The following is a 26,265-nucleotide window of genomic DNA, read 5'->3' as shown; positions in this document are numbered from 1 at the left end:
TGTGAGGTGAACACTATTCATAGCTTCATCTTCATGACAAGGAAACTGAGTCTCAGCCAGTTTTGGAGCCAGAAGTTGGACCCAGTTGGCCTGAGTTTAATGCCCATTTTATCTCACTGCCTTGCCGGTTTGACACTTTCAGAAAGCACTGAAAAAGGCCCTATAACTAAACCCTTGCTGCTAATGGCAAATATGCTAATCCTTACCCCTAACTGACACAGGAGAAGGTGGCCCTCTGGCTATTCCCCCCTCCAAGTCAGATTTCTTTCCGTATACAGACAACTCTCATGCGTGGCACAGAGACATTAATATTTCAGGAGCGTCACAGAGTGGGAGTGAGTTGCCTGAGAAGAGCCCCCTTGTGGTCAGAACCAGCAATTACATTGCACAGCGGCTGTATAGCTTGCAAAGTGGCACTAGGTTCTCATTTCATTTGATGCTTGCCTCGAAGGTGCAAGCATCCCGACTATACATTATAAAGAAAGGTGAAATGACTTGTTGCACAGAATCACACAGCTTGTAATTCATTCATTCAGCAAATATTTATTGACTATCTGCTGTTTTCCAGGCACTGTTTTTTAGGTGCTTGGAGTATAGCTGTAAACAAAGCAGAAAAAACCCCTTGTCCTCATGGAGCTCACATTCTAGTGCAGGGGGTGGCAAGTGATGGCCTGTGGGCCAAAGTCAGCCTGCCGCCTGTTTTGATATATATGGTCCATGAACTAAAAATTAAAAAAAAAATTTTTTTAGATGGAAAAAAATCAGAAGAATAATATTTGTGTCACATGAAAATATGAAATTAAAATTTTTGATCCATAAAGTTTGATTGGAATACAGTCGTTGCCTGTGTCTGCTTTCACACAACAACAGAACTGAATAATTGCCAAAGACCATGTAGGCTGCAAAGTCAAAAATATTTACTATGTGGCCTTCTGCAGAAATGTTTATTGACCTCTGTTCTATCAGGTAATAAGGTTATGATGACAATGATGAAAAGGACAATAACTAATATATCAAATACTTGCTTTGGGCAAGTCAAGTACTTCGCAAAGCCCCTCCTTTCATTGTGTCATTTAATCATTTATTATCCCCACTGTTTATAGAAGGAAGCCAGACTCAGAGAACTGAAGCAATTTGCTCAAGAGCACACAGCTAATAAACGGCCCAGCAGTAATTTAATTCCAGCTCTGCTGAGACAGAGCCTGCCTGGGCTGTGAACCATCAGGTGGAACCAGGACTCAAATCCAATATTGTGAGGCCACCCTTTTCTCCTCCACATTACACTGCTTCCAAAGTTGTGAGAGGTTCTAGAGACACCCAGAAAGGGCCTGGGTGTCCCCCTGCCCTCTTTTGCTGCCCACCCCTTGACCCTGCCCACACCTGTCCCACTCCATGACCTGAGCAGCTAAGCCATGGCCTCAGATGCTCTGATGAGGTCTGCCATTGTCAGCGTTTGGGTGGAAGGTGAAGTCCAGGGACAGACTGGATGATAGAAACTGCAGCAGCACAGGTGTGGTGAAGGCAGGGTGGGCGAGTGCAGCGCCCCGGGGATCTCTCTAGCTGCCCACTCACCAGGCACAGTTCCTGCCCTAATTGGATAATGTCAAAGTCCCAGCCTTCCCCTGATTTATTGGCCTGGCCTCCTTGCTGAAGCTCGCTTCATTAATTGGCAGTGAGAAATAGTGCTGGATTTGGTGAAATTCATCTCTGTCGTGTGGCTCCCCCCCACTTCCCCCTGACCTTGAAAAGGTTCATTAAATCAACCATAGACCCCAGGAGTAGAGATGTGGGTCTACTCAGGTCACCAGACACCCCCATCCATCTCCAGCCCTGCTGCATGATGCCTGAGCTCTGTTGGACTTGAGGCATTTGTGTGGTCATAGATTCAGTCCTGATTTCATTCATTCACATCAAGTCACTTATTCATCTGCTCCTTCATTCCTTCTGTCATCTGGTCACTTTCAACTCACTCACTCGCTCACTCACCCGGTCCATCATCATTTAATCATCCAGGCCATCATGCTACTAATTCATTCTTTCATCACACGTTTGTTGTGAAGCAGCCTGATACAGTGGGGAAACCATGGTCTTTGAGAGCCAGGCTCTCTTGGGTTGGAAACCTATGTATTTGGATGCATTACTCTGGGCAAGTTAGTTAACTTCCCAGAGGTGCGGTTTCTTCAGTCAAATGGGCATGAGGAAATCTACCTCTCAGGATTGTCAGAGAAGAAGAGATGTGCAGTCACGTAGTGTCTGGCACACAGTAGGCACGGAATAAATGGCAGCTAATGTGATTGCTGCACACGTGATGACAATCGCTGGTGTTTTGAAAGTCACTGGCTTTGGGAAGATTACAGAGTGTTGGAGAAGGGAGCATTTTGGCTTGCCGGCAGGAAGGGCTAGCTAGCAGGGTCAAAGATGCTGCCCAGTACACAGTATGGAGAAGTTGGGTGGGGCTGGAGCACGAGTCCTCAAATGTTTCCATTTTACAGATGAGGAAATTGAGGTAGGGGTTGGAAGCACCAGGGGCCAGCATGGGATTGGAGGGGGTAGGTACTAACTAGGGCAGGACTGGGGACTCTGGTCCAGGTGGGAGGCTGGGGATCTGAAGGGCAGGAGCCTACAGATCTAGGGCCATAAGCGGTGGGGGAGGATCTCAAAGCCCAATGTACAGACAGCCTCAGATGACCTCCAAGAGAGTTCTAGTAATTGCCTCTTCCAGCCTTGAGGCCAGAGACAATCTTGCTTTCAACAGAGCTTCCTTTTATTCCCATCCCCTCCCTCTTGTTTTATTTTTTCAAATAAGGAGTTCTCCCTGGGCTGGAGCCAAGGGGAGAGTTTAATGAAAATCAATGGAGACATTAAAGAAGAGCAGGGGACAGGGAAGGAGGGCTCAATTTCAAGGATGAGGAGAAAATCATCAGTGGTGAGGGCTGAGAAAACTGCTGTGCAGCTCCCTCACCTCACCCCTGTTTCCTGGGGCAGCTTCCTGGGACCACTTGCCCTGACATCTGAAGGACCAGGCTGGAGGCAGGGAGGCCTGGACCCCGATACTGAAATCTCAGAGATCCTGGGTAGGAGGGAGACGGGGGGTGGGGGGTGGGGGGTGGGGGTGTGGGGAGGGTGATGCAGAGGCTCTGATGCTCCAGCTGTTGTTTTATAGGACTTTCACTCCATTGCCTGCTCTCTGTAGGGTTGCAGATGGTCAGAAATAGGTAATATTTTCCAAAAAAAAGAAAAGTTAACCGGTGTTTTCTATCTTTTTGCTTATTTGAGTCACATAATCATTTTGCAAGGAAGGCAGGGAGAGACGGTCACACCCATTTTACAGAAGGGGAAGTTGAGGCTGGAAGGCATAAAGACACTGAGAGAGGCGGGGCTGGGTTGAGAACCCCGTGCTTTTGCTCCTAGACATAGGTTTAGTTTTCTACAATCTGTCCCCTGCCGCTGCCAGCTCCTCAGCTGAAAGGGGCATAGTATGCAGACCCCAGGGCAAGACAGCTACTTCATCTTGATTCAGTCAGTTGTAATATATAAGTGAGGCTAGGCAGGGAGAGAGAAGTGCTGGATGCCAGGCAAGAAATCTGCTTAATTTGACTGGCAGGACCTTCTTTTCCTAGGCGTAGCTTCTATATAGGGGGAGAAAAGGAAAGCTTCTGAATGGAGATGCCAGGTGCTTCCCCTCCCCTCTTTGGCACTCAACCCACCGAGGTTTCTCAGCTTCCCCCACCCCTCACACCCCCAGGCACAGGCCTTTAGCTGTCCTGGGAATGGAATAGGACTGCGCGGGGAACCCCAGGGTGCCAGGTTAGCCATCCGTGCTGAAGGACAGGCAGACTGGAGTGGGGACTGCCACTATCACTTTCCCCAGCGCAGCAGGAGGGACATTCTAAAAAGTGAGTGTGGCTCCTTCGTTTCCCCAGCGCCAAGCGTCGTCCATCTGCCTTGAGAGAAAGGTGGGAGGCTGGAAGGAGGCTAGGATGTGAAGGGGGAGAACAAAATTAGGCACAATGCCCTGCCTCCCCAATTTCTCCCCGCGAGGATTTACGCGGAGATAACCGGCCAGTATTGTCCAGACTGAAGGAAGGCCCTGCTGGCTCTGGGGCTGCATCCCATGCGCAAGTTGCAAGCTGAGTTTGGAGAAAGCACGAGGCTGCCCAGTAGCCAAAGTGCAGCCTCAGGCAAGGCGCGGGGGCCCGTGCACTGTGCAACAGCGGCCTCTGGTGGACAGAAGCGGCAGTGGCAGCCCTGCTAAGGTGCTTGGGGCAGTCTTTTGGAGTTGGCAGGCCGGTGGACTCTGGCGGGCCAGGATCCAGTAGTCGGGGCCAGTATGTCCTGTATGTGTGTGTTGGGGGGAGGGGTTGCAAATTCAAGGCAACGGGATTCTTCCTACTGAGCCAGCCTCTTCCAGGAAGAGGATGTCATATATTTTATCATCCAATAGGTCTCCCACTTCTGGACTTCCCCAGCAAGTCTGTCCTGTGCCTTGTGGGAGGAGAACCCTTTCTAAGCCCCCTACTTCTCACTGGAAAATATCCAAGCTCCTCAGCCTGGCACTGAAGGTGCCCTCTGAACAAGCTGCCTCCAGCACATTGCCCTTTTGGTAAGCAGGTCTGGGAGCCACGCCTAGCTTCATTCACTACTCGCTATGTGTTGACCTTGTACTCTTACAAGCTCCAGTCTCATAATATGTCAAGTGGAATGTTAAACCCTGACAGGAAGAGGGAAGGGTGATGAGAAAGAGGAAGAGACTTAGAGAGGAATGAGAGAAGGACGGGAGATGGGAAAACACACAGAGAGAATGAACACACACTTGCATTCTCCTTTGGGCTGCTTCAAAAGTACGAGTAAGTACTGTGCAGCTTTGTGGTAGCTGGATATGCAGTGCCCTGGTTTTGACCTGCTTGGGTGTATAGTGATTTCTCATGATGGTTTTAATTTTCATTTTCCTGATGAGTAATGATTTTGAGCATTTTTTCTTATTCTTATTGACTATTTGGTTATTATCTTCTTTTGTGAAATGTCTGTCTGAGACTTTTGCCTGTTTAAAAAAATTGAGTTGTCTTTTTCTTATTGAATTATAAACTTTAAAAAATATATTCTACATATGAGTCTTTTGTCAGATATATGTATTGAGAATATATATTTTCTTCCAGTGGTTTGCTTTTTCATTCTCTTAATGGTGTCTTTTGATGAATAGAAATTTTTAACTTTGATAAAGCCCAATTTATTGATCTTTTCCTTTGAAGCTAGCGCTTCTTGTGTCCATTTAAGAAATGTTTGTTTTTCCCCAAATCATGAAGATAGCCTCCTGTATTTTCTTCTACGAGCTTTATTGTTTTACCATTCACATTGAAGTCTATGATCTATTTAAATTAAAATTTAAAAATGGTGTTCAAGGTTGAGTATTTTCCATATGATATCATCGAATTGAACCAGCACCATTTATCAAAAAGACCATCTTTTCACCACTGTATTAAAGTGGTACCTTTGTTCTAACTGAAGTGATGACACATATATGGGTCGTTTCTGGGTGTTTTCTCTTCCATTAGTGTTTTTGGCCATCCTTGTGCCAATATGGCACTGTCTGAGTCCCTGTGGTCTATAATAATTTTTGATATTAGTTGCATAAATCCTATAGTTTTGCTCTTTTTTTATGATTATCTTGGTAATTCTAAGTTTTGTGGTTTTTTTTGCATCTTTATGTACATTTTAGAATACTCTTGTTAATTTCCACTAAAACACCTGCTGAGATTTTGATGGTGTTTTCTCTAAATTGATAAATATTTTGGATAATTGACATCTTAAACAATATAGGGTGTTCCAATCAATAAATGTATACTTCTCCACTTGTATAGACTGTCTTTAATTTCTCTCAGCAATGTTTTGAGTTTTCAGTGTTGACATCTTACACATCTAATTTAGACTTATTTCTAGGTATGTTTTTATGTTAACGTAAGTGTTATTTTTAATTTTTATTTTCTAATTTTTGCTAATCATAGAAAATACAATGTCGAATATTGTATCTAATGACCTCGCTAAGGTCACTTATTAATTTTAATGGTGCGTAGACTTTATTGGATTTTATATAGATTTGGAATGTGTACAGATGTATGCGATTATGAGATCTGTAAATTATGACAGTTTTGCATCCTCTTTCCAATCATTATACTTTTTTTTCTTTTTCTTGTCTTATTGCATTGGCTAGGGCCACTGCAAAATGTTAAATAGGAGTGGTGAAAATGGAGATCTGTCTTGTTACTGATTTCAAGGGGACTGCTCTTAATATTTTATTAATTATTTCATTATTAAGTGTGATATCACTATCATTTTAAGGATTAGACAACTGAGATTCAGTATGTAACTTGCTCATGTCACAGAGTTAGCAAATAGCACAGCTGAGTCGTGAACCAGGCTTTTCTCACTCCTAAGATTGTGTAACTTCCACTGTATCACAGGTACCTCTAGAAGAGTGGTGCTCAACCCAGGATCTCCATTAGAATTACTTGAGGAATCTTTAAAAATACTGATGCCAAGATTCCACCCCAGACAAATTAAATCAGAATTTAATTTGGTGGTGAAGGCCAGGCATTAGTATTTTAAAACTTTCCCGGATGATTGTAATCATCTGAGAACCAGGCTAAGAACCATTGACCTAGAAGTACTTTTGGTACAATTCAGATCTCAGTTGTGCCCCGTAGTGCTTTGCTGAAAACTTGATATTTTTATATCAGCAAATGCCTAATTATCCTAATCCAAAGGGAAAATGAACTTGTTCTTAGTGACCTTTTGATGTCTACTCATATACTCCTCTCCTCCCACCCCCAAATACCTTTACGGCATCTGTTTGAGAATCAGCCTTAGGGAAAATAATCTGCTTGACAGGGAAATTATTTTCTATTTATAAGCTTCAGTGATTCAATCATTGATTTCTCTCTACCTCACCAACTTGCCTGGTAAATAACTTATTATATAATCTCTTTGATCCATTGTTTCATTCCCTATTGCATATTAATATTTGTATTTATCCATTTTGGCACTCAACTTTTAATCAAAGATTCTTGTTTGAAATAGCAAAAGAGATTGAGCAGGCTCTAGGATATATTAGTTTAGGAGGAGGGTAATATTATTCTCCTGAAAGCTTGTTTTACTTTCTGTAGCTTTTATTGAGCTGTCAGCTCTACCACTACTCCTTAAACCAATACCTCATTTTATAAAGCAATCCTTTAACCCCCTATACTATTCACAGACTTTGTCCTCTGAACCTTGCCCCGATCTGGTTTACATCTCACATTCAGGTCCTGCTTCTGGCCCACAGGTTCATTTATTCCACCCAAACCTTTGCCCTGTCCCTTGGCTGACACTTGTCATTTTGTTTCCTTGGGCATGACCCTTGTTTCCCTCTCAGACTATGATAGAATTTTCCATCTGGCTGTTCCCTGGGCAAATAGATTCATCCTGCTTGGACCCGTGAGCAGGATTCCAACTGCTTTGTGGTTTCCACTTCTTTTTTTTCTTTAGAATTTAGGTGTCTGTGTTGACAGAAAGGCAAAGGAGGTAAATTGAGGGTCTTTAGGTCGTGCTCCTTCCCCTGTGGCTGTCATTACTGCATTTGCACGATTCTGTTTAACTGTTACAACCCAGCAACCAATTCCTCTGTCTTTCCCTAAAAGCTAAACATGCAAAATGAACTGGAAAATAGCAGACCAGCTTCAGTGACATATGATGGGCCTTTGTATACTAGCTGTGTCCCTTAGATATTTGCATAAAAGCCACCACTGATGCTTTTCCAATAATCAGTAGGAGAACGTTGCACATAAATCTCATATGATGTTTACTGTATACCTTGGGTTCCTCAGCTGCGTGGGTTCCATACTCTTACCACTCCTCAGAGAGAATCTCAGTGTTCAGCAGGTTTAGACACATTCTGTATCTGGACTCTGGGTACATCGGTCCTGCTGCCCAGGTGATGACCAGGCCAGACCATCCTCATCACCACTTTCATGCCCTCCCACGAGGGACGCTTGGCCTCAGGCCCAGGCCCATCCTGCTCCATGTAAAAGCTAATTACCTATAAGTGCTTCCAGCAGCAATTTCTTTAGGGATGTGAAAGTGCTTTGATTAGATTGTTCTCTTGGCATCATTAAGTTTATGACTGTGGATGGGAAGTGGGTGGTTTGGGGATGGAGGTGTTCCAGAAATGGGACCAGAGTCTGAGGAAGCTGGCCTCAGGCTGGGTTACTCCCGGGCCCTCTCTAGGAGCTGAGCTGAGCAGCCCCCAGTGACCTGGCCCACTCACCACCTTCTCCCTTCATTGCCTTTCCCAAAGGACCACAGAAGGGGCACGAGCCAGGAGAGGGAGGACGAGGATGGGAGTCTTGGCCTGGCATTAACTTCTCTGTGACTTAGGCAATCTCTTCCCCTCCCTCGGCCTCTGTTTCCTCATCATTCAGCCCACACTTCACAAGTTAATTGCCGTGTGTCAGGCCTTAGCTGGATGCCAGAGACAGAGAAGATTCAGTATAGGGGCTGCCCTGAGCAGCTCAAATCTAGTGCAGGGATGGGCTTGCAAACTGATGAGGATAGCCCAACATAAGTGTTCTTCTAGTTGTGGTCAGACCAGAGTGGTGTGACAGCTGGGAGGAGAGAGACCCTCTGTAGAGGGGAGGCAGGTGTGTGTTCCCAGGGGAGTGGCTTCTCACCTGGGTCTGAGAGGGGAGTGAAGAAGGAAAGATGGGGAAGATGACCCCTTCAGGCTTAAGTGAACTGGGTTTGAGATGCCCGAGGAATATCCAGGCGAATTAGTTTTGGAATTAAGCACATCCAGTAGCAGTTTGAAATGTGGATGTGGCTCTCAGGAAAGAAGGTCAGGGCTGGAGGGCCAGTTGTGAGGATCATCATAGCTTGTCACTGAGGCCACTTGGGTTTGGGTGCTACTGGCTGAGATGTACAAAGTGGGCTGACAGAAAACCTAGCACAAGACACCTTAGATGGGTGTGCAGGAGGAGAGGCTAAAAGAGAAAATGATAATTAATAGTTAGCTAGGAAGGAGACAAGACTCAAAGGTTGGGTATCGTGGAGTCCCAGGAAGGAAAGAGAGCCAAGATGGAGAGAGTTCTCAGAAGGGGAAGGCATTACAGGGAGGCCACGTAAGAGAGGGCCTGTGAGACAGGGCTCTGCACCAGACAAGTTCCCAAATCCTTTTAAGCATGTGATGTCTCCTATTCTCTCTTTCTCTCTCACTTTTTGTTTCTCTACGTGTCTGTCTGTCTTTGTTTCTCCATTTTTTATTTCTTCCTGATTCATCTCTGTATCAGTGCCTATCACAAGGTAAGTGTTCCGTTAATGTCTGTTGAATGACAAAGAGATGCAGGGATAGGACTATTTTTCTCTCTGTTCCCTTCCTAAGGGAATGTAATTATTCCTCTTTTGGTCCTGGTCAGGAATTAAAACAGGATTCACTCCCCTTTTAAAAGTTCCCGTTCTGGGCTGCATGATCCGAGGATGCCCAAACAAGGGGGTAAACTTGTGGGCCCCAACCCAAAGGGACGAGGTTCTCAGTGGGTTGTCAGTTCCAGAAAGACAGGTAGGACACAGGGCCCTAGGTGGACAGGAAGTGACTGCAGCCACCAGATGGGGATGAGGTGGAATGATGGCGCCACCGTGTGGCAGGCATTGTACATATATTATCTCTCAGTTAACCGTCCAGTACCCCGAGGTTTGTATTTTTATTCCCATTTTATAGATAGAAGCTCAGAGTAGGTACAAAAAGTATCCAGCTAGTAAGATACAGAAGCAGGATTCAGACCCAGGTAGAAGTGACTCCAGAGCCTGTGCATGTTCTGACGCTACAGGAATTGGTTCAGGCACTGGGAGTCCAGAGCCCGTTGGTGTGGGGCCCTCTGGGTCGCCCACTGTGATGAGCTGGCTGGGTCGGAGCTGCTGAGATGGGGATGGATACAGCGATCAACTTGGGGTGGTGGCAGCTTGCTGGCAACAGGCGAAGTGACAGGTCAGTAACATCAGAGCCAAAGACCTGGGAAATTGGCCCACATGACAATCCACCAAGTAGAAAAATGAGCAAAATGCATGTACAGGCACTTCACAGAAGAGGAAATCCAAATGCCAAAAAAAACCCCACCTAAAACTACAGCAAAGCAAAGCAAAACAAAAACATACGAAAAGACTCTTAGCGTCACTGTAGTAAGTGGAGACACGCAAATCACAGTAAAAACTTCACACACCCACCAAAATGGCAAACATTTAAAATCTGACAGCACTAGATGTTGGCAAGAATATGCAGTTAAGCAAGTTAATACATTGCTGGTGGGAATATAGATTGCTGCAGCTGTTCTGCAAAGCAATTTGGCAACACCAGTAAAATTAAAGATGTGCAGATTCTGTGAGCTGGTAATTCCACTCCTAGATTGAGACCTCCGAGAGAAACTGGCACGTGTGCACCAGAAGACATTGAGAAGAATATTTATAGCAGCATTGTACATTATAGGAAAAACTGGGAAACGACTCAAATGTCCATCGACAGGAGAATGCGTAAATGAATTCTTGATTCAATTGCAATTGATTTATACAATGAAATACCACACAGCAGTGAAAATAAATGGACCTCAGCCACGTGCAACAACAGGAAGGAGTTTCCCAAACATAATGCTGACTGAGGGAAAAAAAGCAAATTTCTATATACAGTATGATTCCCATTTACGTCAAAGTCAAAACCTTGTTATAACTCAACAATATACACATGCAATAAATCTCGAAAGAAGACAAGGGAATAAGAAGCACACGATTCTGGGGAGTGGCCCATCCAGCAGGGAAAGCTGAGGTAAGAGATCAAGAATGGTGTAAAGGGGGCTTTCTGCTGTTATTTTATTCTTAATATTGGACTTTCTGGATATTAGGCATATACACATACAAATGCCAGTGTTCATTTTATTATTTTTAATCCCTTATACATTTGCTATGTATAGTCTGTTTTGAAGGATGATATCTTTTATAATTAAAAAATTACAAAAAGTGATCTGAAGCATATGAAACAAACTAGGAGGAAAGTGAGACAGTGGTAGTTTCACAGACAGGACACCACAGATCCTGTCCTCTGGGAAACCTAAGGGCCGAGAAGAGATCAGAATCCACCGAGGCCAGGGTCAGGATGACTTTCCCAGGGTCAGGAATATGTGGAATCCATGTTGCTGAGCTGGCTGTTTCTTCAGGGCTGCCCTTCTCTGTATGACCTTTGACCATGATACCCCGTCCACCTGCAGTGCCATCCCTCTACCTTTACTTGTCTAAGATGTGTCCTCAAGTCTTCGGTCAAGTTTTACTCCCTTGCATTTATTCCCCACTTACAGAAAGCTAATTCTGTGCCAGGCCTGGAGCAGCCACGAGTGCACAAGCTGTGGTCCCCAGGCTTGCAGCGTTCCCTGGGGAACTGGGGAGATGGACAGAAAAGGGAGCAGAAGATCACATTACAGTGGGGCTTCTCCAAATCGCTGTTGCATGAAGTCCGCTTTGGACCTTGTGAAAAGGCAGAATTCAGGCCTCCCAAGAGTCTGGTTGAATTGGATTGGGTGGGACCCAGGAGTGTGCTTTGAAGACACCGTCAGTTGGTCCATAGAACCCCCACCCTTTGGAGAAGCAGGGCCCATGAGTGTGACGACAAATGTTACGATGATAGCGAGCTGCTTGGGCGTGAGCTCCAAGGAGGGCCATGTCCCCCAGCTGGGGGGTGGCTGTTAAGTCAGGGCAGCTTCCAGGAGGCCCTCCCCTGGAACGTCCTCATTGGAAGCCACCTTGTATAATGCTGGTTGTGGATGAGCCGCCTGCCCACTGCCCCTCTGCTCCAGCACAAGGCCCGGCAAACAGTATGTGCTCAGGAAACTTGTGTTCATGGCGTTGCTGACCAGCATTCTGAGCTGGGAGCAGGCCTGGCATCCAGGCCTTGGGTGGCACTAGGCCCTTGGGGACCATCAGCTCCTGGCTCTCTCTAGTGTGTTCAGAATGGCTCATCTCCAAGCACGTATCGGGGAGGAGGTTTGGGTCTGACTGGCGTTCACCAACTGAGTCGGGGATTTAACTCCACCTGCGTCCAAGGGAGACTGGATGGTCGCCATAGTTTCCCCTAACAGACCCTGTAGCTTCTGAGCTGCAGCCTTGAATGGTGCTGGAAGGAGGAAAGGGACGAAGGCCAACTCAGCCTAAGAGGTTTCTGTGGTTGGCAATAATAGGGCTTTTCCCATGTCTAGGCCCAGAGCAGACCCCTTTCCTTCCCTGAGCTCAAGCGAGGCCCCACTCCAAAGGCCTGTTAGTCAAACACCTGGCACGAATCCAGTCCTGCCAGGGGCTGCCTGGCTGCTGTTTGTTCTCTTTTATTAAGCACATCCAGGTGAGTTTTATTGAGGACAGTTCCCCAGGCTCCTGTTTCCACATTTGTCTCTTTTGAGTCTGAGATTGCCAAAGACTTTCACAACTAATGGACCTTACAGCTCCCAAGAGCCATTTAAGGGAGGCTCAGAGCTCAGTGGTGGTAATTAGTCAAACAAAACGCAGACCTCTGGAGACCCATTGGAGCTGAATGGCAGGAAGTGAGGGTGTAGGTCCAGGAGCCACAGCCTATGGCATTGTGGGGAGCATCTCCTCACCTCACCTCTCCCTGGTTCTGCCCCTGCATCATGCCGACCCCCCCCCCCTTCTAACAGGGGAAGGACTCCTTGGTGCTTGGCGGCAGGTTTTTCAGGCAGGCTGGTGTCCTGGGGTGTCTGAGGGGCTGCAGTAGCTCTGCTGAGCTTATCTTGACAAGTTACTGCCCCCCCCTTTCTCCAAAAAAATCTCATCTACTGCCCCTTGAAGGAGGCAGAGGTGTGAGCTCAGGTACTTCTCAGAAGGCAGTGTAACGTCCTGGTCAAAACTATGAGCTTTGAAACTAGGCCATTTGGGTTCAAATCCCAAACGAACTACTTTTAAAGTTTATGATCTGGGGCAAGTTAAAGAACTTTTCTGTGTCTCAGTTTCTTCATCTGTAAAATGGGGATAATAATAATATTGCTGGCCACAGAGGGTTATTGCAAGGATCAACTGGTATACTAACATATGCACTGCCCTTAGAGTGGGAGCTGGCACATATTAAGCACTCAATATGCAGAAGCTATTGTGCCAAGAGCAGGTCTGACTTGGGCAGAACTGGGAACTTGAAGTCTTTATCTGGCATTCATGTCCAACTGTGCCAGGTTTGTTTTTCTCTGATTGGGCAGAGAGAGCAAGGCCTCCAGGGAAGCAGCCCTCTTTCTTTGGGGGACGATGGTGGAAGAAGATGGGGAAGGAAAGACGTTGAATTCAGCTTGCTGCCAACGCAAAGAAGGGAGGAGGGAGCTAACATTTGTCAAGTATCTCTTCTGGGTCCCACATCACACGCTTCATCTCTGTATGCGCCCAACACCCTGTGGGTGGATGAGGACATAGAGTCTCCGAGAGGCTGAGTGACTAATGCGTCCTACAATGCGTGTAAGAGGGGGCCAGGATGGGAGCTCGGAATGTGAGAGTTCTAAGTGACTACTTTTTCTACTTCAGTTTGCTGTGGTGAACAACCAGGGCCTCACCCCTGGGTGAGATGCCCGCTATCTAAGAAGCTCGTGGGAGGTCACCAATCTCTGCTGGAGCCAAAGCAGAGGCCCCCAGTGTACTGAGGCTCCAGGGCTGGCCCAAGTCGGGGCCCGTGATTCTCAGTCTCATTTCTATCCTGTGGTCCTCTCCCAGGATGCACAGAATGCGCCCTTTCTCCATCTGCAGGTGGATGGTGTTCTGTGCTTGGCCGACATCCTGACGGACGACAGCCATTCAGAAGCTACACGGGCTGAAGCTGCGGCCGTGGTTGCTCAGGTCACCTCCCCACACCTGCCCTTCACTCAGCATCTCAGCAGCTTCCTGGAGAGCATGGAGGAGATCGTGACAGCTCTCGTCAGTGAGTCATCCTGGGTGGGTGGGGACCGCTGAGTGAGGGAGCCTTATCACAGTTGTCTTCGGGAAGGGACAGGAAGATCATATTGTACCGCACATATCTCTTGCACAGATGATCGCACTTTCTGAAATCCCACCATTCAAGTATCCGAGCCAGGCTTTAAAGAGCTCTGTTTTCAAGTCTTCTATTTAAATGCATACAGCCTTCCCAGAAGCTCCTTGAATTGAGGTCAGATTGGGATACACTGGCCTTTTATATCGGAGACCAGGACAAGCCCCAAGGAGGAGTAGCACCTCAAAATTTGAGGCTCAGAGACCTAGCCAGAGAGGTTCTGATGGGCTTTGTTCCTGAATTCTCAGTCTGTTGTACCCAATGGGTGTGGCAGCAATGACTGGGGGCAATGGCTTCTCAGAGAACACCAGATAACCCCAACCCGCTGCCTTGCATCCTATCTTTGGTCCCGAGCCATGGGCTCTTGAAAGTACTGACTCTTCTAGGTTCCCCTATTCAGACATATGTACTCCTGGCAGGAGAATCATAGCCCAATATCTAGGCTATTCCTCCAGCTTTCCTTTGCAAACCTGCAGACACTAGAACTCATCAGGATAACAATCCTCAGGAAACTTGTTTTGCAAACCACATCCTTTCTTTTATAAGTGCTGGTGTTGATCTGTGTTTCTGCTTCTATCCCTATCTCTGTCACTGTCTCTGGATCCACAACTTACTGAAACTGAAGGGAAATTTATTTTGTCAGAAAATTTAGGGTTAGCCCCAGGGTTGGGAATATCTGGAACAGCCAAAGTTTAGGGGCAGCACAGAACACTGGACTTGGAGTCAGAACACTCGGGTTTGCATTTTTGCTTTTTCACTCATCCATTCCACAAATAGCTACTGGCCAGCAGCCCTGTGCAGGCACTGTGTGAGGCTCTGCCACTCACTTGCCATACCACATTGTGAAGCTCTTTCCACAATTTTCTTAACATATAAAACAAGGGGTTGGGACCTGCTTCTCTCCAGCATCCTTCTGGCTCTAGAATTTGAAGATCTGTAATTACTTTGCACAGAGGAGGCATCAGTTATGTTGACATTATGGCTGATTCCAGTCACTGCAGCAGTGGCACCCAGAGGCCAGGCTGGGAGAAATCAGTTCGCCATCATACACGTTTATTCAAAGTTGAGAACCACCCAGAAGCCAATGGATGAAAGTCTTGGCTGGAGGGAATGCAAGAGATCATAAAGTTCAATGCCCAGACTACAGGAGAAGAAACCTGGGCCCAGAGAGTTTGAGGGACCTTCTCAAGGCCACGTAACAGTGTTAGGGTTCACTTCTGCTGGCAGTCTCACACTCAGTCATTGACTGGAGTCAGGCAGGAAACATACATGAGCTGAAGGGGCCAAGTGGGAGAAGAAAATGAGAAGGTTTGAGTCCTGTATTAAATTGAAAATCGTGTGTAATGATTAAGGGGAGAAATCACTGATAAACTCCAGTCAATTGTTGCCATGTAGGAAAGTCTGACTTTTTTTAAAGATAAGACAAAAATTTTAAGTTTTATAGAAAATCTCCCAATTTATACATGATTGCAAATAAAAAAATCAAAACATGAATAGTCCAAATAAGCTTTCACTGTTGCCATATGTCCATTCCTACTTCTTTGCCCGAGCTGGATTTCTCCCTGGAGAAAACGAGTCTCCCTATTTATTTCCCTCCGATGAAGATGCATTGTGCAGTCTGCTTTGAGAGTCAGCAGATGGTATATATCTTCTGGGCAGGACGCCAGGGCTCTGTTCTTTGGTGGGAAATAGCCCTCCAATTTCTTGCCATTCCCTGGAATCATTTATAAATGAGTCACTGGACTCCTCAACTTAATCTTCCTAACACATCCCAGGTGACTCAGGCTATAAATGTGCACCAAATAAATGTGTCCCCAAATTAAAAGGCACTTAGATGGTTGTGTTAATTGCTGTGTCGGCAGCAATGGTGACTACATAAGAATGAGGGTCGGTGTTCAGACCTAAAAGAAATCTTGTAGCAAAAGTGGGCCAATGAGTCCTGTGGTCTTACGCTAACCTCTGGATGTAGGGAGGTGGTCTGGAAGGGGTTGGCTGTCCCCAGTTGTTCCCCCCCAAATCAGGTGATATTGGAAAAGGGGAATCATCGTATTCTTAATTGCTTGACTAATTTGTTGTCCCAGCCCTGGGGGGTTAGATCAATATTCTAAGTTGTTGAGTGGTCACATAAGGGTTTTGGGGAGCAGGGCTGCCCAGAGGCAGACATTACCCTCCTGATAGAACTGAAACCTAAATACACAGGAGCCTCACTGGGAATGAATCAAAGAGGCGTAGAGACAAGAGGCAGCCGGGAGTACAGACAGAATGGGGACTTGGAGTCAGGCAGACCTGGATTTGATTCTATGCCCCAACAATTAACAAAACTCCTCAGTTCCACAATTTGGGAAAAATTACAATATTTGAATCCTCAGTTTTTCATCTATAAAATTGTGATTAAAAAAAGTGGGTTGTTGTGAGAATGGAATGACTTAATGAGGTAAAAAATATACAGCAGTACTTTGTACGAGTAAATGCTAGATAAATGGTAGCTGCTGCTGCTAGTAACTTCTTTGAGTCTCAGCTTATACATTTGTCAATGGAGGCAACCATTTTCTACTTTAAGCATGCTCAGCATTTATTGGCACAGTTCAAGGCACACTGCAGGGGGTTCACCTAATGTTATTTTCTGTCTCTTTATAGGTAGGGACTAGTAAATGCATTCATTGGAAGGCGCCAAGTAGCGCCATATCAAAAAGCTCTGTCTTCAAAATTTTCTTTCTCTCCTGGGGTCATTTTCCTGAAGTTTAGCTTCTCTTCCTGTGTTTTCCAGAAGTGTTATCAGTAGGAGACGATCTGGACCCAGGAAGCACTTTGATTGTCGGGCAAGTTGGAGTTGAGGGTCAGCAGTTGGATCCATTGGGATGGGTTGTAGCACCATGGACAGGGCCCTTTCATGCCTCCTCCCGAGGCAATAGTCCTTCGAGGTCAAGTGGAGCCCATGAGGGAATGTGTTAGGTGATGGAGGGATACAGGGATTCGGGTCGTCCTTTCCTCCTTAAAGACCTTATACAATGACAGATGGTAAGTGCGGAAATCTGTCTAGGTCTGGGTTATGGCCACTAGGATCAGAAAGAGCCTGACGTTCAGGGGCTTGTTGTTGGACCCTTATCCTGGGACCAAAAGGAAATACTAAAGCTCTGCTGATGGCACCTAGAGAAGTAGAGTCTATCCCCCACCACACACACTTACAAAGTTTATTTTTTATCAAGCCATTTTCTAAAAGTGGTTGTGTAAAGCTGAGGAGTGTATCTTCTCAGAGCACAGTGGGGGCACCCACCTGGGAAGAGGCAGAGTCTTTATGTTTCAATGTCAGCCTCTTTGTCAAGCAATTTTAGCAACAGTCTAGTATACATTCCTGGAGACACAAATGGACTAAAAGCCCTTTCCTGCCTCAGGGCCTTCGTATGTGCTGTTCCTTTGGCCTAGAACATGGTCTTCTCCAAATATTGTCATGATTGCCCCATTTTTCCCTTAAGGTCTCAGCTGCCTCATTGTTAGGGAAGCCTTCCTTATACACTCCATTGGGCTTCTGTTTATTCTCTGTCTCATTTATTTTCTCCCTCTCATTTATCAGAATTTGCAATTTACATTAATTTCTTAAAAGCTTGTCTTCTCTTGCCCACTACTGGGATGTGAGCTTAACAGGGGCAAAGACCTGATCTTTGTTCTCCATGCCATCCCAAGATGCCAGGGTGCCTGACACATAGTGTACACTGAGAAAATACTTGTTGGGTGAAGGAGTGAATGGGAGTCACACACCAAGATTCAAATCCCAGCTCTGCTACTTATGCAGACAGGTACATTTCTCTTTACTGACTACTTACCTCATCTGTAAAATGGGTAGTATAACAGCGGCCCAGATTTTTGTCCCAGAGTCATTGTGGCAACCAAATGAGATAACTGATGTGAAAGCACTTTTCGGTGAAGCTATTTTTTTTCCTCTTTACCATCCAGAACTGTGCCAAGAGGCCTCATCTGGGGAAGTCTTCCTGCTGGCCTCTGCGGCCCTTGCCAACATCACCTTCTTTGACACAATGGCCTGCGAGATGCTCCTGCAGCTGAATGCCATCCGTGTCCTCCTGGAAGCCTGCAGTGACAAGCAGAGAGTGGACACGCCTTATACCCGGGACCAGGTGAGGAGCTCAGGAGGGACCAAGCACAGGGCCCGTGACTGTGAAGACAGAGCTCAGGAGGCCAGGGCAGGTCCTGGCTGTGCCTGGTTAGTCCTGTTAGTGGCCTTCTGTAGGAAAGTGAAGGGAAATGCTTTCAACATGCCTATTGCCTTTTGTGCATCTCCCCGTGCTCACTGTCTCCCCACTTTTCCCATCCCAGGCCTTTCTCTAGTTCTGTTCACACCTGTGTATCCCAGTAGGCAGAGACATGACGGGAAGGTCCCTGAACCTCCTCTGACAGTCTGTGCCCCACTCTGGTTGGGGCCTGACATGGTACCCTGCAGTGAGTTTCTTCCCTTCTCTGCCTCCATAAAAACAGGGTTGGAGCACAGGTTTGATCCGGGGCCTCATCCTCTCTATCTATGTCCATATTTTTGTATCTTTGAGCTCCATGTAACGTTTTGTTGGGGAAAAAGGATTTTACTGCTAAACATGTTTGAAGACATTGAGTGAGGGAGTTTTAAACGGCCTTTGAGTTCTGAGGTTATGGCATTCTTTCCTGCTCCACAGTTAGCGTCCCATTTCCTCACCAAAGGGTGGGGGTGGTAGATCAGGCAGGTTTTAGGTCTCTGTAAATCCCACCAGGTGCCTGAGCTCCAAGTTAGAGGATCCCTAACCTCTAACCCAGCTCCTCCCTGTCTCCTCTTCGCCTCCAATCCCTTTCAGCCTCTTCACCTAGTGAAGCTGCCGCAGCTGCACATTCCAGCTCCTACCCCAACTCCTGGAAAGCCTTCCCTGACAGCTGTAGCTCTCTGGGTTCGTCTCCTTTTCTTGGAGGCCACACCTCCCAATGCAGCGTTAACTTTTCTAATGATATTTATTCCTTCCTATTTATTTTATGCCAGTTTTTTTTTTTTTTTCCCCTCTCTGAGGGCATGGTCCAGGTTTATACTTCACCAGGATTTCTGAAGGCCTCTAGCCTGGAGCTGACTTCCAGGATGAAGTTCTCCAAATGCCTGTTTAGGGCATAAAAGGGAAGAAGCAGGATGGCACTTCATCAGTTCTTTCTTATCCTTCAAATCACTGGGCATTGAAAGTCCCATTCAGAGAGAATTTTCTAGTCCATAATCACGTGTAGATGAGGTTCTAATAATACTGTGAGGCTGGTCATATTTGCTCCATTTAAGAGATGGGAGTATTGAGGCTCAAGAGGATGTACCCAAAGTCATAAGGTTGGCAAGTTGCTATCCAGCATTTAAATCCTGGCCCGACTTAGACTTTGGTCTTTGAAGATGAAGTGAAAGTACTGTGGCTGTGGGGTCAGCGAGACTGAGCGTTGGTCCCGCCCAGGCCGTTTATTCATTGAGTGACTTTGGGCAAATCACAGTCTCTTTGGTGTTGGTGTTCTCATCTATTAATTGGGACACGAATGTCTACCTTGCAGGATTATTGTGAGAATGAGTGAGGGGATATACGTAAAGGACCTGATACAATGCTTAGTTCCTACTAAGTCCTTAAGAAATGATGAATATTCTTTTTTAAACTTGATGCTCTAGGGAAGAGTATGAATAGTGAATTACACAAAGTCCTCAGCTCGGCCTTCCAAGCCATGCATAATATTGTTCCCGACTTCCTTTGTAGTCTAATCTCTCACTTCTAAGAGTTGGACAAGCTCCCCATGAAGATAAGGCATGTCAGTACACACGGATCACGAGTGATGGCTCAGCCTGGCCCACTTGGTATCTGAGGGGAACATGTCCAACGTTTATTGCAGTCACAGCCCTTGGGGGAGTGGGCTTGGAGGGCCCACCTTGCTCCCACCCTCTCTTCTTCAGCTAGACACCTCCAGTTGTTGGGTCTCATGTACCTGACATGATTTTAGGTCCCTTCCCCTTCAAGTTTCTCCCCCGTGACCAACTCTGGTCATTTCACAGAAGATCCAGTAGTGAAACAGAAAGAACGGGAATTTTGGGGTCAGATGACCCGGGTTCAAAGCTTCTCCTCTGTTCATAATCATGTAACTTTGGACAATTCACTCCAAGCCTCACTTTTCTCATCGGTGAATGGAGTTGAGTAATACATACTTCACAAAGTTGAAGTAAGAATTAAATAAATGAATGAGTATAAATTCTTGGTACGGTTCCTGGCACAAAGAAACTATTAAATAAATGGAAACCTCTGTCATTGCTGTTATTACTACTGGCATTGGACGGTGTAGCACACAGACCTGAATGGGGAACCTCTGGAGTGGAATTTCCTTATCTGTTAAATGGGCATGGACTCTTCCAGCTCAGACATCGTCTATGCTCTATGTACAGAGATACTTTTTTCATCATGACGAGTGACTGGGCCCTTTTGAGACCTCGTTGATTCCTAGGAAGGAGAGGGCTCGAGGTGGGGAGAAAATGTGTCAAGTTCTATGCCGATGGCAATTCTTTCTGAGTCTGGAATCAGGAGTTTCCCTGGCTCACTCCCCAACCACCCTGTGCCCCTAACCCCATCTTTCTCACCCCTCTTCTTCCCCCTTCCCCCTACCCTAAAAGTCTGAGCCAGGCACATCTCCCACCGTCCTCAGGATGGCTTCACCTTCTGCCCTGATTCAGAGCAACCACTTAGCTAGTGAGAGAGTACCCATTAAAGAAACAAATGGCTCTTTCCTGTGGCAGAGGGAGAATTAAGGTGATCAGAGAGCTCTCTGTAATGAAGACAAAGAAGATGAATTAGACTCTGAAGTGCTCACCACCCCCTGAAACACTTAGGAGATTAAATGCCCGTAAAGCTTCCAGTAATGCATCTGCCAATGACGCCAATGCTCTGTGCAGCCTCTTGGTCTTGGATCTATACTGGGTCCCTCTCTGTTTGGAGATCTCAGTGAGAACCTCTCCATCATCTCAACAAGCGGAGTCCACTTAATTTGTCCAGCAGAAGCCTTGATGGCCATGCCTGTCCTGTACTCACCCCTGGGGTGTAAAAGGGGGTGAAGGCAGTATTGGGCCTGGGCTCGCCTTTGCCCCTCTGCTAATCTGGGGAGCTGATGTGATCGAGCACCGAACTCCCTGCTAACAAGCCATCTGTGTGGCCTGTATTTTCATCCCCCAGAGGTATTTTTTAGGGGTCGTGCTATCTAGGGAATCCAGCTACAGGTGTGGCATGGGGCAGTGAGAAAGGGACTGCCTCATGCTGGCTCACCTCTGCCCTGCCTGTCAAGCAGTGGCAACCCAGGGTGAAAGGGACTCTGTTACCTTGTCTAACCCACAACAGACTTTTACTGAGCATGACATTTTTGTGGACTTCAGAAATTTATTGCTTTCATAGAGATAGAAGGTCCTGGTATACACTTCCTATGAAAACACATCATCTGCTTTGCATTTCAGAATGTCCAGATTTTGTAGCATTTCTGAGACCTCACTGTGAATACCATTTTAGGAGTCCTTTTATCAGAAATGTCAGTAACTAGGGGCTATAATTTTGACTCACATTGCAAAAGCCCTCTATAGTTTATAAAGTCCTATCATATACATATGACCTATATGACATAGTGGAAACAGCACAGGCTTTGCGTTTGGGCAGACGTGAGTGCAAATCCTAGATGTGCCATCTTCTAGCTGTGTGACTTTAGACAAATCACTTAACCACTCCAAGCCACAATTTCCTCATCTGTGTACTGGGAATAATGATATTTTCTCCCTCCTTGTGTCATGATGATGATCAGATGGCATAATGCTCATAAAGTAGTTAGAACCAAAGTGGATACTCAAACATGAACAGGGCAGAAGTTGCGGCTAGAACCAGGGATTGGGATGGGTCTGAGACAGGAAATATCAGCTTTGGGACAGGAAGGTAGGGCCAGGAACTGTAGTTCATGTGGTGGTGAGTGTAGTGTGCTATGTGTCAACCTATTGTGTGTGTTGTTTTTCATTCTGTGTGTGGGTATATGCAAGTTGTGTCTGTGTGTGTGGGGGTGTGATATAGACTATCAGTTACTTAAAGTAGTAGACACATTTATTTGCATATGAATCCATATGCATATATATCTTTCTGGAGAGGCTCAGAGGAAACCGGGATTATAACACTCAGTCCCTATGTGGTGCAGAAATCCCTCCCTACAAAGCTAAGGGAGAACAAGCACAGAGAACGTGGTCTGGGATTTAGACGCTTTCTAAACTGCGAGGCTCACAACCTCACTGCAATCCCCAGCGACAGTGCTCTGGCCTAGGTTACCAACAGCGTGGGATCTACATCCAAGGAAGTTTTGTGGCCTTTGTGGCTCTCTCTCCTAAGCCCAAATCTCTGCCCTTCGGTCTTGTCTCTTTGGTAGTGAGGAGGGAAAGCCGGGCCCGTCAGTGAGAAGACCAGAAAGTGAAGCAATGGGTTTGTCTCAGGGCCTAAGCAGGGGCCCTCCTGGTCTCCACTCCTGCCTAGCTCTCTCAGCACCTGGTGCCCCCTCACCCCTCACCTGCCTAACGGAGGGAGAGAGAGGCTCACCGAGAGAGGAAGGGAAGGAAAAGGCTGGACCTTCTCCTGGACCCTCTTGCTTGACTGGCCTTAGTGAAGAAAGTGTGTTCAAAGAGACCACACCCTTCCTTCACACCAATGTCCTTTTCTTGATTCTTTTTGCTCTTTGGTGGAGAAAGTGATGTGGAGGGAAGATGGCAGGACAGAGAGAAGAACTGGGCTTCCCCTAGAGACGGAAAGGGATTTTACTGGCTGGTTTCAGCGCTGCAGTTGACATGGTCGCTACAGTTTTAAAAGTATTAACACAGTGATAATAGGAACCTAAATATTCCATCTGGCAATTAAAAAGTAATTCTAATTACAGTCATGTGAACTGTTGGACTTTTTGTCCTAATTACCGCACAGCATAAAAGTAATTAATCCTAACTTGTCACTAAATAGATGTCAGATTTTCTGTGTTGTACGTTCTATTAGATCCGAGCACCTGGCTCTGTGTGGGTTTCCTGAGTAATTCTCACTTGTGTTATTATGTGGTATGGTCTTTAGTGTTAGTTTACACATAGCACATGAAAGGGCCAGAGGTAGAGTCAGCATGTGATCACAGGCAGATATTGCGAAGGATGTGAGACAAGCCTGGTCCATGTCTTAGGATCCATTGTGGACAATTGTTCCCAGAGTCCCTGCGCTGGGCCAGCACAGGGTCGACCTTTTCCTCTGCGCATGTGCTGACATCAAAAGGCTTTGCCAACTTCCTTCTTACCACACAAGGCCATGTCTTCTTGAACCACTGACACGGGGGTTCCCCTGCTGTTCCGGTTCAATTTGCTATTCGCCTCAATGTTCCTAAGGTTGTCAGAGTTTGGGATGCCAGAGGGAAACTGCCACAGAAGGCAGTGAGCTCAGTTTGTCGGGTTCTCTGCTGAGAAGGGTTCCTCCTGCTCTGCGGGCTTGCCTTCCTTGGGGAATGATCTCACACTGACAGCACATGTGAAAACGCTGGGTGCTGCATTGGTTCGTCCTCCTTGACACAGCCTTTCAAGGTTTGGGTCCTTTCAGACTCTGTTTCCCTCAGGCAAGTTATACTCATTTTATTTGACAAATATTCTGGGTGCTTGACAAAACATTAACTCATTTAATGCTCACAACAGACTTATCTCATATTGATCTCCTGTGGTAGGCCAAATAATGTACCCACCCCCAAAGATGTCCACGTGTAATCCTCCAAACCAGTGAATATGCTACCTTACCTGGCCAAAAAGATTTTGTAGATATGATTAAGTTAAGGGTCTTGATATAGGAAAATTATCCTGGATTGTCCATGGGTCCAGTGTAACCACAAGGGTTCTTCTAAGGAGGCAGGAGGCTCGGCGTCAGAGACTGAGATGTGATTGAGGAAGCTGAGATCAGAGTGATGTGGTGCCAAGAGCCAAGAAATGCAAGCAGCCTCTAGAAACTGGAAAATACAGGGATGCGGATTCTTCTCTAGAGCCTCCAGGAAGAATGCAACTGTGTCCACCCCTTTGAGTTTTGCTCCAGAAGACCCATTTAGGACTTCTCACCTCCAGAACTGCAAGATAAAAGTATGTTGTTTTCAGCCATTAAGTTTGTGGTGATTGGTTAAAGTAGCAATGGAAATCTAATACACCTTCATTAACCAAGGCACCGAAAGGTTAACTAATGCGGCCAAGATCACACAGAAAATAAATGATTGAGCCAAGACTTGGAACTAGGCTGGCTGATCCATGCACTTAGCCCCTACAACACACTGCCTCTCACCTAGGGCTTTCCTCGAAGCTGATATCCTCTTGATTCACCAAATAGCTGCAGAGGGAACAGTGCCTTTTCACTCAGGAGGAATGGGACTTAACTGAAAATCATCAGGCAGGATCGAATTAGCCTGAGCCAGAGGAGGACTGTCTGCCTCGCCCCCCCGTATGCTTCCCCTGATAGCATTGCGATCTTATATCCAATGAGGTAAACCAGTTGTCCCTAAAATCCTAGCCCTGGGCGTATAAGTGCAAGAAGAAACTCTTTCTCTACGTCATGGGGCGTACCAGGATGTTTCAAAAGGGGGACTCGAATTGGGCATAATTGGCATTTATTCAAATTGTGCTTAATTGAATGCTTCATCTGCAACTCAGAAAACCACATGGGGTAGAGGCTCTGTAAAGAGGAAGTAATTTTCATTAACAGGATCTAAATTAGTTTGACACAAAGACCTACCTGTGCCTGTACCACAGCTAATAATTGCCCTGCAATGAACCTGATGCTTTAGACATAGCTTTCTTTTTCCTTTTTCATGTTGTCCTTCCTTCCTCCCTTTCTCTCATCCTTTGCCTTTGGGTCTGTATGTCAAACAAGTGTCTTATCAGAAAGGCCAGACTGGTGATGGCTGGGTCGTCACAGTCTCTGTGTGATGGGAGCAGAAGCCGTGCTCCCTGCTACTGCTAACAGCCGACAGGAAGCCAAATGAGCTGTAATCTGACACGGACTTGGCCGTATGGCTCTTTTCTCATAAGACTGTGCACTCTGTGCCTCCTGGGGAACCTTCCATTTTTTAACTGCATCATCAATCCATATTTTTCCTCTAACTCCTTCCCCTCAGCCCTCACACACTCATAATCTTAAAAGGGGTGGGGGAGGCTTCCAAGGACTAATCCTCCTTTAGTCCCATTATCTTTCTAAAATGCAAATAAGAGCTTGTCATTCCCTTCATAAAACATCTGGTGAGGCAGCCTTGCCTTTGGGATGAAGCTTTTGGGGTATTCTCCTGTCCTTCCTCTGTCAATGCACCCCAACCATGCTTACCCAGCCAGGCCCCTGCCTAGGTCTGAGCTGGAAGGGGATGACACACACAGATGCCCCAGAAGCCTATGACGCAGGTCCCTTTTCAACATGTGTTTAGTGGGGGACGCGGGAGGTAGAGATTCTATTAATATGGCAGTCTTTCTGTTTAAAAGATTTGTGACATGTATTTATTATCCAGAGTAATGGGCCAATATTGAACCAATTAAAATCTAGCTAATACTCTTTCTTAGTAAACATCACATTACTATCCAGTAATTATCTAGTTTCAGAATTTAAGCTGCCTGAACTGTTCTCAGGAGACTGTCAGCTGCCACCTCAGAGGTGGAGACATGGCCTCCAGTTATATTGTGCCACAGGCTTTGAAGAAACCTTGAAGAGAGATAGATCTGCACCAAAGAGAGGTGTTTTTTATTTTATTTTTTTAATTTATATGATTTACCATGGGAGAGTGCTGTCTGCTTCCACGGAAGTGGGTGAATTTTTATTTTGCTGGTTATGTCAGGAATACTGTCATGGGTAGTATCTGAGTTAACAGGTACCAAGTTTCCAACATTTTCCAGTGGTGTTTTGGCAGCCTGTACAGTTTAGGGTCTGCAGAAGATCCCTTGATGGTCCACTCCTTAATCCAGATTTGTGTCGTGAGTTCTCTCTGCAACCTTGCCTAGGCCAAGGGGTGAGGATGGGGTGGGCTGTTGGCTGCCCAGCCTGTGAGGTTGTAACCCAGGCTCACTGTCCACCTGCTGTCAGCATCCCTGTACTGCAGGCAGAGCCCTTCAGTGATAACCAACAAGCAAGGCTGGGAGGCCACAGTCT

The 26,265-nt window shown here is 46.3% G+C and overlaps 1 protein-coding gene across 4 annotated transcripts in view; it reads left to right on the top strand.

The window, feature by feature from the left end:
- Positions 1-26,265, top strand: part of INSC (INSC spindle orientation adaptor protein) — a 115,672-nt gene that overhangs the window by 77,325 nt on the left and 12,082 nt on the right. For all 4 annotated transcript variants that reach the window (XM_033119100.1, XM_033119098.1, XM_033119097.1 and 1 more), the window contains exons 8-9: positions 13,801-13,972; positions 18,032-18,210. In XM_033119100.1, coding sequence (XP_032974991.1) covers positions 13,801-13,972; positions 18,032-18,210 — 351 coding nt within the window. The remainder of the gene's footprint in view (positions 1-13,800; positions 13,973-18,031; positions 18,211-26,265) is intronic.

The sequence above is a fragment of the Rhinolophus ferrumequinum genome, chromosome 11, assembly GCF_004115265.2.
Source record: "Rhinolophus ferrumequinum isolate MPI-CBG mRhiFer1 chromosome 11, mRhiFer1_v1.p, whole genome shotgun sequence".
NCBI lineage: Eukaryota > Metazoa > Chordata > Mammalia > Chiroptera > Rhinolophidae > Rhinolophus > Rhinolophus ferrumequinum.
The sequence above is the reverse complement of the archived record's forward strand: the minus strand, read 5'-3'. Positions and strand labels throughout refer to the sequence as shown.